The sequence below is a fragment of the Lucilia cuprina genome, chromosome 4, assembly GCF_022045245.1.
Source record: "Lucilia cuprina isolate Lc7/37 chromosome 4, ASM2204524v1, whole genome shotgun sequence".
NCBI classification, from domain to species: domain Eukaryota; kingdom Metazoa; phylum Arthropoda; class Insecta; order Diptera; family Calliphoridae; genus Lucilia; species Lucilia cuprina.
Genome location: NC_060952.1, coordinates 88,104,145 through 88,116,798, shown reverse-complemented (window position 1 = coordinate 88,116,798; position 12,654 = coordinate 88,104,145). Strand labels below are relative to the sequence as shown.

Here is a 12,654-nt window from a genome sequence, read left to right as displayed (position 1 = left end):
ATAAGTTATTTTTTTAGAATTTGATGTCACTAGATGCTAAAAAGGATAATATACTGCGATGTCCTTCGAAAACACTTTTTCCACATTTCATCAAAAATGATCAATATAAATAAATTGTGTGGTGAAGTCATATGCATAAAAAATCCAGCTGTTTAGTTTTGAGCATGAAAGGGTTAAGGACGAATTATGCCTTTTTAATAAGAAATACAAAATTGTCTAAAAATTTATCTCTATTGAACTTTGTTTTCTGGACAAGAAGATATGTGTTGCATACAAAATCATCGAATGTGTCTGATCTCAGAACAGACGCAGACTTCGTCGGAAATTTTGGAACGCTTATCCTGAGCGGAGCTTTAGAGCAAATTACTCTAAATTGGTAGACAAGGTGGGCCTAAGGTTCTATATTGAAGGCCCGAAAATAGAAAATAGTAAAAAACCTACATCGATACGATTTACAAATTTCGATTGGATTCACAAAAACATAACTACATTATCCTTTTCAAAATGAAGCACTTATACATATAATGCTATAAACCAAATGAGAATTATTTCAACTCATTTTATTATCGCTTTAAACAACACACAGACAAAAAATAATATGTGTGAGGTGTGTGGCTAAAGTTGTTTTGTTGTTGTAGCAACAGACATAGAACAATAAAACATATAATGAATATTTTTAAAATAATATAACATACAATGGTTATGTAACATATAGCAACAGAACATATAATGGTTATTTTTATGTTGAAATTTTTGGTAGTAACATAATATGTTTCATCGTAACCATTACATAGTTATTGAAAAAATAATTATTTTTCAGTGAATCATACTAAAATTTCTAAATGCCATGAACATGAAAATGATTACAGCAACAACAATATTGTTTAAATAGAATTAAAATAACAATTATATGATTTTGATAACAATATATTGTTATAGTGAACATAGTTTAGTTATAGTAACCATGTCGAAGTATGTTTTTTCTCTGCGTGTAAGGTACAACAAATTCAATAGCTTTGAAGGAAGTTAACCTGACGAATGAAAAATCTGACTTTAGAAACACATAAGTTCTCTTGTATTGATGAAACTATAATGAGAGCAGATGCTTAGGTACATCCAGCCTTCTATCAACCTTACCTTACATAATATTTATACAAATTTAATAAATCGGGTTAATAAAATTCGAAATGTTTAATATACTTATAATGACATGAGTTTACAATGACACTTACATATTATTGTATATATTAAGATCACAATTTTGAAGTAAAACCATTTTCCATACCTGACGAAAATAAAACAAACATATCAAGCAAACTGTCTCTATGACACTCTCAATGAGTGTTATTAATAATTATTTCTCTCCCTGACTCTCTATTAGCTGGTTTTTGCACATCATTAGCATGATCAGCATATTCTGTAACTAAACAAAACCTACAACAAATTTTTGTTTATATTTTTCTTGCTTTTGTACTTTTTTCATACATTCACCAAAATAAACAGCTGATATATAATGTTAAGTTAAAATGTTGTTAACAGTATTGATCGATCGCGTTCATAAAACAAACAAACAATTTCTGATTATCAACTGACAAAAATGAGTAGACAAATTGTGAGGAAGTTTAGTCTTTAAAAGATTCGCTTAGCAAAAAGTACTGTGAGTTAATTGTGGCTGGTGGATAAAAAAAAAAAAATAAAATAAAATAAAAAAATCAAACATGCGTTTATGGAATGCACAAATAAACTTGAGGCTATTTTTAGGCCTTTTAATAACATTACTCAGTGTCGATCATTTAGACGCCTATAAATTCTTGGGTGTATTACACTTTAGTTCTAAATCCCATTTTATAGTCGGTTCTGCCCTAATGCGTGGCCTAGTGGAAAAGGGTCATGAAGTGACAGTAATTAGTCCATTTCCTTTGAAAAAACCTATGAAAAATTATCATGATGTACCGGTGCCATCGGTATTAACAATAATGGAAAGTAAGTTATTTATTCTATGTACATTGTACATGGTACATTGTTACATGCTTGACTGCGTCTTTATTTTTTTAAATTATATCTAAATAAATTAATCTTGATTAATATTTGTCATAATTGCTTGTTTTTTTTTTTTGTACAGAGGAAACTGATGGACTATTAGAAACAACGAAACGTAGTTTGTTGGAAAATATTGTATCATTTCATAATATTGGCTTGAGAGTGACAGAGGCAGTTCTCAATGAACCGAGTGTCAAAGCTTTATTGGCCAGCAATCAAACGTTTGATGCTGTCATTTCTGAAGTATTTTTAGCGGAAGCTTTATATGGAATAAGTGAACATTTTAAGGCGCCTTTAATAGGTTTGGGTACTTTTGGTGCCATTGCATGGAATACCGATATGGTGAGTAGCAGTTTTATAATTATTTAACTTATAATTGTTACATTTTGCAAAGCCATAGTCTAGTCTACAGTATAGTCTATGTTATAGTCTAAAGTTTAGTATATAATCTAGTCTGTACTCTAGTATATAATCTAGTCTATACTCTAGTCTGTAGTCTAGTCTATAGTATAGTCTATAGTAAAGTTTATAGCCTAGTCTATAGTCTAGCCTATAGTCTAGTCTATAGTCTAGTCTATAGTCTAGTCTATAGTCTAGTCTATAGTCTAGTCTATAGTCTAGTCTATAGTCTAGTCTATAGTCTAGTCTATAGTCTAGTCTATAGTCTAGTCTATAGTCTAGTCTATAGTCTAGTCTATAGTCTAGTCTATAGTCTAGTCTATAGTCTAGTCTATAGTCTAGTCTATAGTCTAGTCTATAGTTTAGTATATAGTTTAGTCTATAGTCTAGTCTATAGTCTAGTGTTTAATCAAGTCTATAGTCTAGTCTTTAGTCCAGACTTTAGTTTAGTCTATAGTCTAGTCTTTAGTACAGACTTAAGTCTAGTCCATAGTCTAGTCTATAGCATAGTCTATAGTCTAGTCTTTAGTCTAGTCTATAGTTTATTCTATATTCTAGTCTATAGACTAGACTAGTCTGTAGTCTAGTCTATAGTTTAGTCTATGGTCAAATCAATAGTCTAGTCTATAGCCTAATCTATAGTCTAGTGTTAAGTCTAGTCTATACTCTAGTGTAGTATGTGCATCGTTTAGTCTATAGTCTAGCGTTGTCTATAGTCCGGTCTCTAGTCTAGTCCATGTTGTATTGTGTTTTTATTAAAATATTATCTTAATATCTGTTTTACAGGTAGGATCCCCTTCACCACCTTCGTATGTACCCAATGCATTTTTACCCTTTACTGATCATATGTCCCTGAAAGAACGTCTTATAAATTTGGGCTTTTCCACATTTGAGCGTTTGTTTTTGGAACTCTACTATTTGCCTAAACAAGAGCAAATTTATAATAAATATTTTCCCGATAATGAAAGAAACATGTATGATGTACGAAAAAATGCAGCTTTAGTACTGCTAAATTCTCATGTTTCTTTAAGTTTTCCTCGCCCCTATGTACCGAATCAGGTGGAAGTTGGTGGTATGCATATTAATCGCAATAGAAACCCATTACCGCAAGATATAGAAAAATTCATAAATGAGTCAGAACATGGTGTGATATATTTCTCCATGGGTTCTAATATAAAGGCGAAAAATTTGCCGATTGAAAAAAGAAAGGAGTTGCTTAAAGCTTTAAAATCTCTTAAACAACGAGTGCTATGGAAATTTGAAGATCCTCAGCTAGAAGGCAAACCGGATAATGTTTTCATTAGCGATTGGTTTCCCCAGGATGATATATTGGCTCATGACAATGTTAAGGTTTTCATTACACATGGTGGTCTATTGAGCACCACCGAGAGTATATACCATGGCAAACCTTTTATAGGTATACCCATATTTGGTGATCAATTTCTTAATATGGCCAAAGCAGTGGCCAATGGTTATGGTATTATGTTGGATTATAAAAATTTAACTGCTACAGCTCTGCAGCAAGCAGTGGAGACGATGTTGGCTAATCCCAACTATACTAAGTTGGTAAGGAATATGTCAAAACGTTATAAAGATCAACCTATAGAACCTTTAGCACTGGCTACCTATTGGGTAGAACATGTGGCAAGACATAAGGGTGCTAAATATCTACACTGCGCTGGTTTGGATATGAATTTTATACAATATCATAATATTGATGCTATATTGATTTTATATGGTGGCCTATTGTTTGTATTAGTCGTAATCGTATGGCTACTGAAGTATTTGGTGAAATTGGCATGTTGCAAGAAATCAAAATTGGATAATACTAAGAAATTAAAGAAGAATTAATTTAAGATTATATGTTAATATTATGTTTAAGTATTTTTGTTTTATTTGCATATTGGGACCTATAATTAATATGTATACAAATAAATATAACGAATTTTCATTATGAAATTGTGTTAAAATTTTACATCAAATGGTTTAAATATATAGACACAATGGAACAAAGTTAGAATCTGAAAAGGCCTCTGAATTGTCTGTCCGTATGTCTGTCTGTCTGTCTGTCTGACTGTCTGTCTGTCTGTCTGTCTGTCTGTCTGTCTGTCTGTCTGTCTGTCTGTCTGTCTGTCTGTCTGTCTGTCTGTCTGTCTGTCTGTCTGTCTGTCTGTCTGTCTATCTATCTATCTATCTATCTATCTATCTATCTATCTATCTATCTATCTATCTATCTATCTATCTATCTATCTATCTATCTATCTATCTATCTATCTATCTATCTATCTATCTATCTATCTATCTATCTATCTATCTATCTATCTATCTATCTATCTATCTATCTATCTATCTATCTATCTATCTATCTATCTATCTATCTATCTATCTATCTATCTATCTATCTATCTATCTATCTATCTATCTATCTATCTATCTATCTATCTATCTATCTATCTATCTATCTATCTATCTATCTATCTATCTATCTATCTATCTATCTATCTATCTATCTATCTATCTATCTATCTATCTATCTATCTATCTATCTATCTATCTATCTATCTATCTATCTATCTATCTATCTATCTATCTATCTATCTACCTACCTATCTACCTATCTATCTGTCTGTATGTATGTCTGTCTGTCTGTCTGTCTGTCCGTCTGTATGTCTGTCCGTCTGTCTGCCTAAAACACGCTCACGTTAATACTAACGATAAACTAATTTCCGGGAATATATACAAAGGTATATATTCCCGGAAATTAGTTTATCGTTAATAACTCCCTTAAATATATCCATATCAACATATGTATATAATATGAATAGAATTCATATATAATATGAATAGAATTCATATATAATATGAATAAAATTCATACTGAAGATATAAATAGAATTCATACTGACGAAGATCTCAATCGACTCACAATTGTTCTTAGCTCCTATAAAAGGCCCACATCCAAAAATCAAATAAAATCTCATATTTCATTGAATTATAGTGCTATCGGGGTGAAATTCGACATGAAATCGTTTCGTGTACTTGTAAATTATTCTATTAAAATTTTTCGGGATCGGTTTATTATTGGTTATAGCTCCAATAATGAACTTATAGTTCCACTATAAAGTTATCGGATTACAATCAGACAGAAATATGTTTTGTTTCTATACAAACAATATTTCCTACAATTTCTTATATATTACGAAACAATTTATCGATCATGCAAAACTATTGTTGTTCACTTGTTTCAAATACAAAACATGTTTCAAGAGCAGGTAGGAAAGATTCAGCAAACATTTTACCTGCTTCAATGTACTTCTAGCGATATTCTAAGAGATCCTTGTGTTAGTACCTGTACTCTTGATTTTGCACTATTCAACGCTCCCATATACATACATACAAAGAAAACACAAACAAAACTACTCAGAGCGGAAATTTGTATACTCTCTGTGTATACCAATGCTAAACAGCTGGCGATTAAAATAAACCCAAAACTCTCTTTTTAGAAACCAGTGCTCATTATTCTTAAAACTAACAAAAAATCAATATCTTATCTTTAAACATTGAAATCGGTATAGACATATAAATGCACTGCGTACATTTTAGGCATTTCGAAATACCAAAGAGATATTACACCATATGGCTATGAGATTACAACAAAAAAATTTTCATTATAAATTTACAAAACTCAACAGCGATAGAGAGTTTATTCAACAGTTGTAGTTTAACACGCGTTCTAAACGCACACGCTTAATAAAACTTTAGCGCGTACGCAGTGCCGGCACATGTAATTAAACACATTCTAACGACAATAAATTAATTAAAAGAGAATAACTTAAAATGCGTGTCACTAATTTATTCTTACTATTTATGTCCATATACTCAGCGGTAGTAGTGGATTCATATAAATATTTGGGTGTTTTACATACTGGAGCAAAATCACATTTTATTGTTGGTTCAGCTTTAATGAAAGCTTTAGCCCAAAAGGGTCATGAGGTTTATGTGATCTCACCGTTTCCACAGAAAAAACCTATTAAAAATTATCATGATGTACCTTTAGAGTTGATGATGAAAAAAATGAATGGTGAGTTTTTATATCTATAATTAAGAAATATATATATATCTATGCATGTATGTTCACTTTTCTCCTAAGCACTATAAAGTAATTAGTGTAGAAGTGTAATTAAGTACTAGTTTTTATTTAATTTGCTGTGTCAATGATAACGACTTGTTAGAAAATGTTAAAAGTTATAATTTGCAAATCTTTAATACCCACTATCAAATCACCATATATGATACAATATTTAAATTTTAAAATAAATTTCGTAAAGTAGTCTGCGTTTTAATGATTTTTTAAAGCGGATGATATAAGGAAATTAAGGTCAATTATTGACCGATCCTAATAAAATTTGACGCATAGATTCTAGTCTCTATATGTCGAATTTTGTTGCTATACTGAAATTTTGAAGCAATTTATAAACGTTAAAGACTTTTTTCTGGGGAGGTAGTGAGTGAGCTTATATGAAGGGTAGGTTTAAATACGATCCGATTATATAATTAAGCGGATAGATTTTAATTTACATAAAACTTGTTGACCATTTATGATTCCTTATTAACTATAATAAGGAATCAATTCTCAGATGTTATTTTTCAGCGAGTTATGGACATTTAAGTTATTTTCTAAATCTAGGGTAAGGGTCAATTATCAATTGATCGTCATAAAATTTTAGTTGCTATAGAAGTTTTTTATGTCGAATTTTATTGCTATACGATATTTAAAAACAAATCCGTTTTTTAGCTCATATCGTTTGGACTCTAAAGCGTTTTCAAAAGACAGACGGACTGACGTCCAAAATATATACATATACTTGGGTTGTAGACCAATATTTCTATGTGTTACAAACAAAAAGGCAATAACAAGTAATAATGGTGGATAGGGTCAAATTTGGTCCGATCATTACGAAAATTAGCATTGCCTATTTTTTAAGTGATACAGAATATAAAACATATATAAGCTCATAAGCCCTAGGGGGAGGGGTATATTTGCATGAGGACTTGACAAAATAATGAACTGATTTTAACCATTTAACAAAGCCGTCATTGGGACAAAAGAAAAATATGTGCAAAATTTAAAATTTCTTCGAAAATTTGCGAGGACAGACAGACGGACGGACAGTTGGGCAGACAGACGATTAGTTTTACCAATTTTTTAAGTGATACCGAATATCAAAAATATAAAAGCTCATAAGCCCTAGGGAAAGGAATACGTTTGCATGGGGGCTTGACAAAATAATGAACTGATTTTAACCATTTAACAAAGCCGTCATTGGGATAAAAGAAAAGTATGTGCAAAATTTAAAATTTCTTCGAAAATTTGCGAGGACAGACAGACAGACGGACGGAGAGATGGGCAGACAGACGATTAGTAAATTTTAAATTTGGTGTAATTTTTGGCCATATTTCCAGGTACTACGCTATAGTGGTGTAGGGTATAATAATATACCCTCATAATTTTTAATGACATTGGAGACTAGTAAAACATTAATCGCTGGTAGGACTCCTTTAAAATTTTAATTTACATCGTATTAAGTATATGCGCATCACTTGAGAGATATTCCTACATGAGTTTTCTATAAAGACTCTTTCTCGGGAGATATTTTTTATACAACTGAAAAAGTTTTTTTTATTTTTTCTATTTTTTTCTATTTATAAAATCAATGTTATATAATTTAAAATTTATATTTTTAAAGAAGTGTTTTTATAGTGAAGTAGTATTTGCTACAAAAGGAACATAGTATGCTTACATATATGATTCAATTCTGGTTTTTTGCAGGTTACATTATTTTTATAGTGTGTAAATAGATCTAAAATAATAATTGTTTGTCTTTTTACAAATCATAGTTAGTTGGCGTTACATTGATTACATACATATCTACGTATGTACATTCATACACATAAAAAAAAAATATCACACCTTAGATAAGAACCAATGTGTTGGTCTGTTTAAGAAAAACAATTTTATAAGATTTTTGTTGCCGGTAGACAAAATAATTTTTGATAAGACTACAATATTGAATAAGTTTTTAATCATATAAAAAATAAATTGCATTGACTACTTAATGTTTATATAAATGACAAAATTTAAGAACTAGTGGTCTAATACTTAAACATTTAAAATGTGATTTGTTTTTGGACACTTTATCAATATAAAGGGAGTCGATAAAACTATATAACAGTATGTATTTGGATATTGATTTTCTATCTTCGAGATCTAAAACTGATTTCAACTGAACAAATTTTAGGACGTTCTAGCCATGTCCGTCTGTCTGTCTGTTGAAAGCACTATAGAGACCGAACGGAAAGAGCTAGAAGCGTTGAAATTTTACACAAATATTAAATAGTAGAACAACCCTTGGTGCTTTGTTACTCAATAAAAATACAAATAAAAAGTACCAAATTATCTCCCATATAGAATATTATTCATTAATTACTGTGTATGTTTAGTTTCTAGTTTCTATATTCAACAAATAGGAAAGTATAGTCGGGCATGGCCGACCATATAATACCCTACACCATGAATATATTTTAAAAATTTTTATTTTTCATTAAAAAAATTTTATGTTGAATTTTACCTTAATTCCAAAGTATTTAAGCAATTTATTGACAAAAAAACAAAATTTTCTAAATGAGGCTTTATATAGGTCAAATATAGGCCGATCCTTGGTAAATTTGGGAAAGGGATTTTTTAAATAATAGTTAATTTTGATGAGTTTCTTTGCGATACAAATGGTAACAAGTCCATTTTAGACTTTTAAGACATTTTTTGAAAAGGGGTTTGTATGGGGGGCTAGGGTCAAATAAGGCCCGATCATTACGAAAATCTGCAGTGTCATTTATAATTACATAAAACTCATTTGTGTCAATCTTTAGAGGGATAAAAGAATATTTGACGTAATTATGCAATAAAAAGTCAAAATGGAGGTACAGTTGTATGGGGGCTAGGTAAAATAATGAACCAATTTGAACCATTTTCAATATGCTTCGTCCCTGTGCCAGAAAATATGCTTGGACCAATTTTTTTTTAAATTATCTTGAAAATTACGGCCTGTACCTTGCGCGCAAGCTTTACATGGACAGCCAGCCAGCCAGCCGGACAGACGGACGGATGCACATGTCTTAATCGACTCAAAAAATGATTCTGAATCGATCGGTATACTTTAAGGTGGGTATTGGATCAATATTTTTGTGTATTACAAACATCAGCACAAACGTACATACTAGTGGTGTAGGGTACAATGAACATTAGGGAGTTAGACCATATAATAATAATACCTCAATACATCAAAAAGTTTTCTTAATGTGTTAAAAAGTACCAAAAATACAGTTCTCCCCTTTTACAGCCAAAAAGTATTGAATTTTCAAAAAGTACGAAACAGTTGTCTCATACTTTTGAAAGATCTGTCCAAATATTTACAAATTAGTTAAAAAGTTGTAAAAGTCCCATAAAGGTACTAAAGCCACCTTTGCTACACATTTTCACCCCTAAAAGTACGAATTTCAAAAAAGTACCAGACACCAAACTGCTCTTTTTAAGAGTAGAAGTAGATGCTAATAAAATTTTTCTTGTATTACCAACATATATAGCCCCTATATAAGTAACCCTCTCGAAAAACAGCTTTAACAGTCATAACCGTTTTCAGAATGCGATTAAAGCTATGAAATTCTACATAAATAAGTCTTATGAGAGTAAAATTCGTTCAATCGAATCGAAAATACTCCACATTTTAGCGCTGAGATTCCATATAAGTAAGTTAGTTTATTATGAGAAAAAATCTACCTAATTTTATGAAGATCGGTTCATAATTAACCGTATCGCCCATATAAGGTCCTCCTCAGAAAATTAATTTAACGCTCACCACTGACTTGAAAGTAAAAGTATAGCGCTGAAATTCGACAAAAGTAAGTTTCTTATGAGCACAATCTCTGTACAAATTTTTATGAGAATCGTTCTATAATTGACACTTCTTCGATTTGGTTTCGAGTAAAATGTACTTTTATAGAATTTCTTTAAATTGTATCTAATTTATTATTTCGAAAAAAGATAAAATTTTTAGTAATTAAATATTTACATACATTTCATTGCAGAGCTAACCAGTACTTTGTTGGATAGTAACGACAGAAGTGTAGTCGAAAATGTAATCAATTACTTTGATATGGGTCTCGATTTGACTGAAATCGTTTTAAAGGACAACAATGTACAACAACTTATGGCCAGTAATCATACATTTGATGCTGTTATATGTGAAGTCTTTCTTTCGGAGGCGCTATTTGGTTTTAGTGAACACTTTAAGGCACCACTTATAGGTTTGGGCACATTTGGTGCCATTTCATGGAATACAGATATGGTATGATGGAAATTTCCGTACAAAAAAAAATGATTTTCAATTATTAAAAATTTATTTAATTTACCTTTAGGTTGGCTCTCCATCACCACCTTCGTATATACCCAGTGCTATGTTAAAATTTACCGATCATATGACTCTTACCGAACGTGTGGGCAATTTAGCTTTTGTTACATTTGAGCGTTTATTTTTGGATTACCACTATTTACCCAGACAGGCGGCTTTGTATGAGAAATATTTTCCTCATTTGGAAAGAGATATGTATACAGTGCGTAAAAATGCTGCTGCTGTTTTGCTTAATACTCATGTGTCGCTGGGTTATGCCAGACCCTATGTACCCAATCAAATTGAGGTGGGCGGCATGCATATTAATCGCCAGCGTAAACCTTTACCTGCCGATATAGAGAAATTTATCGCTGAAGCTAAACATGGTGTAGTCTACTTTTCTATGGGTTCTAATTTGAAGAGTAAGGATTTACCTGCAGCTAAGAAACAGGAGCTATTGACAGCCTTTAAAAGTCTTAAACAAAGAGTCTTATGGAAATTTGAAGATCTTAAATTGGAAGGAAAACCCGATAATGTTTTCATTAGTGACTGGTTCCCTCAAGACGATATTTTGGCCCATGAAAATGTTAAAGTTTTCATTACACATGGTGGTCTTTTAAGTACCACCGAAAGTATTTACCATGGTACACCTTTCATAGGTATACCCATATTTGGTGATCAATTCCTTAATATGGCTCGTGCAGAAGCTAATGGTTATGGCATACGTTTAGACTATCAAACTCTAAATGCTAAGGATCTCATAGCAGCTGTGGAACGTGTGATAAATGATCCAAGTTATAATCAACGTATAAAAGAAATGTCTGCCACATATAGGGATCAACCTATGTTGCCTTTGGATTTAGCTGTTTATTGGGTGGAACATATAGTGCGTCATAAGGGTGCTAAATATTTACATTGTGCTGGTTTAGATTTAAGTTTTATTGAATATCATAACATTGATGCCATGTTAATATTATATGGAGGTATTCTATTTACTCTATTTGCTATTATTTACTTTTTGAATTTGTTGATTAAGGCGGTAGTGAGGAAATTCACTCCTCAACAAAAGTCAAATAAGAAGAACAAACAGAAAAGGAATTAGTTAGGAGAAAGGCTATTGTAACTTACATATGTAAATAAATTTAGTTAATTTTTGTAATTTTTTAATTAATTGATGAAAATAAATAAATAAAATAATTTTATATATTAATTGTTAAAATAAAGAGTATTAATTGTAATTACTTACCTAACAATAATAATTACTACATATCATCTGGATTACAAAGAAGTAGTCTAATAAGGCCTTTCTAATAATTACTTTCTAATTCATTAGTTTTCTTGTGTGTGAAGCTATAAAGTTGTATGTGTTTTTTTCTCACGTTTACAACAACTTTTTCTTCTTATTACTTTTAAGCGTTTGTAGTAAGTACTAGCCTCCAGTGACATCACCGTGTTAAAGTAATGACTTAAAATGCTATTGTGTTAGAACAATTTATCATTTTAACCCCTTACATGTCAATGAAAGTTTTTGCTGTATAGTTATATAACAGCTATGACCAATTATGAACCGATATGGCTATGACCAATTATAAACCGATAGAAATATCTTTATATAGTGAAAGTGAGATTTATATACACAAAACACATTTATGACGAATTTTATAGCGATAAATTTATATAATAATTGGTTATGATTTTCGGAAATTTATGAACCGATTCTCATAAAATTCAGTGGATATATCTCGTATTTTTAAGCCAGTAATGGGCGTTA

The 12,654-nt window shown here is 30.9% G+C and overlaps 2 protein-coding genes across 2 annotated transcripts; both read left to right on the top strand.

The window, feature by feature from the left end:
• Nucleotides 1-1,617: 1,617 nt before the first annotated feature.
• Nucleotides 1,618-4,393, top strand: LOC111676900 (UDP-glycosyltransferase UGT5-like). Its single transcript, XM_023437909.2, has 3 exons — nucleotides 1,618-1,983; nucleotides 2,123-2,382; nucleotides 3,226-4,393. The coding sequence occupies exons 1-3, from the start codon at nucleotides 1,719-1,721 to the stop codon at nucleotides 4,288-4,290; spliced, it is 1,590 nt and encodes a 529-aa protein (XP_023293677.2). The 5' UTR covers nucleotides 1,618-1,718; the 3' UTR covers nucleotides 4,291-4,393.
• A 1,738-nt stretch (nucleotides 4,394-6,131) lies between these two features.
• On the top strand, nucleotides 6,132-12,102 carry LOC111676905 (UDP-glycosyltransferase UGT5-like). Its single transcript, XM_023437914.2, has 3 exons — nucleotides 6,132-6,520; nucleotides 10,582-10,841; nucleotides 10,912-12,102. The coding sequence occupies exons 1-3, from the start codon at nucleotides 6,277-6,279 to the stop codon at nucleotides 11,983-11,985; spliced, it is 1,578 nt and encodes a 525-aa protein (XP_023293682.2). The 5' UTR covers nucleotides 6,132-6,276; the 3' UTR covers nucleotides 11,986-12,102.
• Nucleotides 12,103-12,654: the final 552 nt, after the last annotated feature.

Coding starts and splice junctions, on each gene's coding strand:
- LOC111676900 (XM_023437909.2), top strand. CDS start 1,719: ATGCGTTTATGGAATGCACAAATAAACTTGAGGCTATTTTTAGGCCTT. Junction 1,984..2,122: donor GGTATTAACAATAATGGAAA/GTAAGTTATTTA, acceptor TTTTTTGTACAG/AGGAAACTGATGGACTATTA. Junction 2,383..3,225: donor TTGCATGGAATACCGATATG/GTGAGTAGCAGT, acceptor TCTGTTTTACAG/GTAGGATCCCCTTCACCACC.
- LOC111676905 (XM_023437914.2), top strand. CDS start 6,277: ATGCGTGTCACTAATTTATTCTTACTATTTATGTCCATATACTCAGCG. Junction 6,521..10,581: donor GATGATGAAAAAAATGAATG/GTGAGTTTTTAT, acceptor ATTTCATTGCAG/AGCTAACCAGTACTTTGTTG. Junction 10,842..10,911: donor TTTCATGGAATACAGATATG/GTATGATGGAAA, acceptor ATTTACCTTTAG/GTTGGCTCTCCATCACCACC.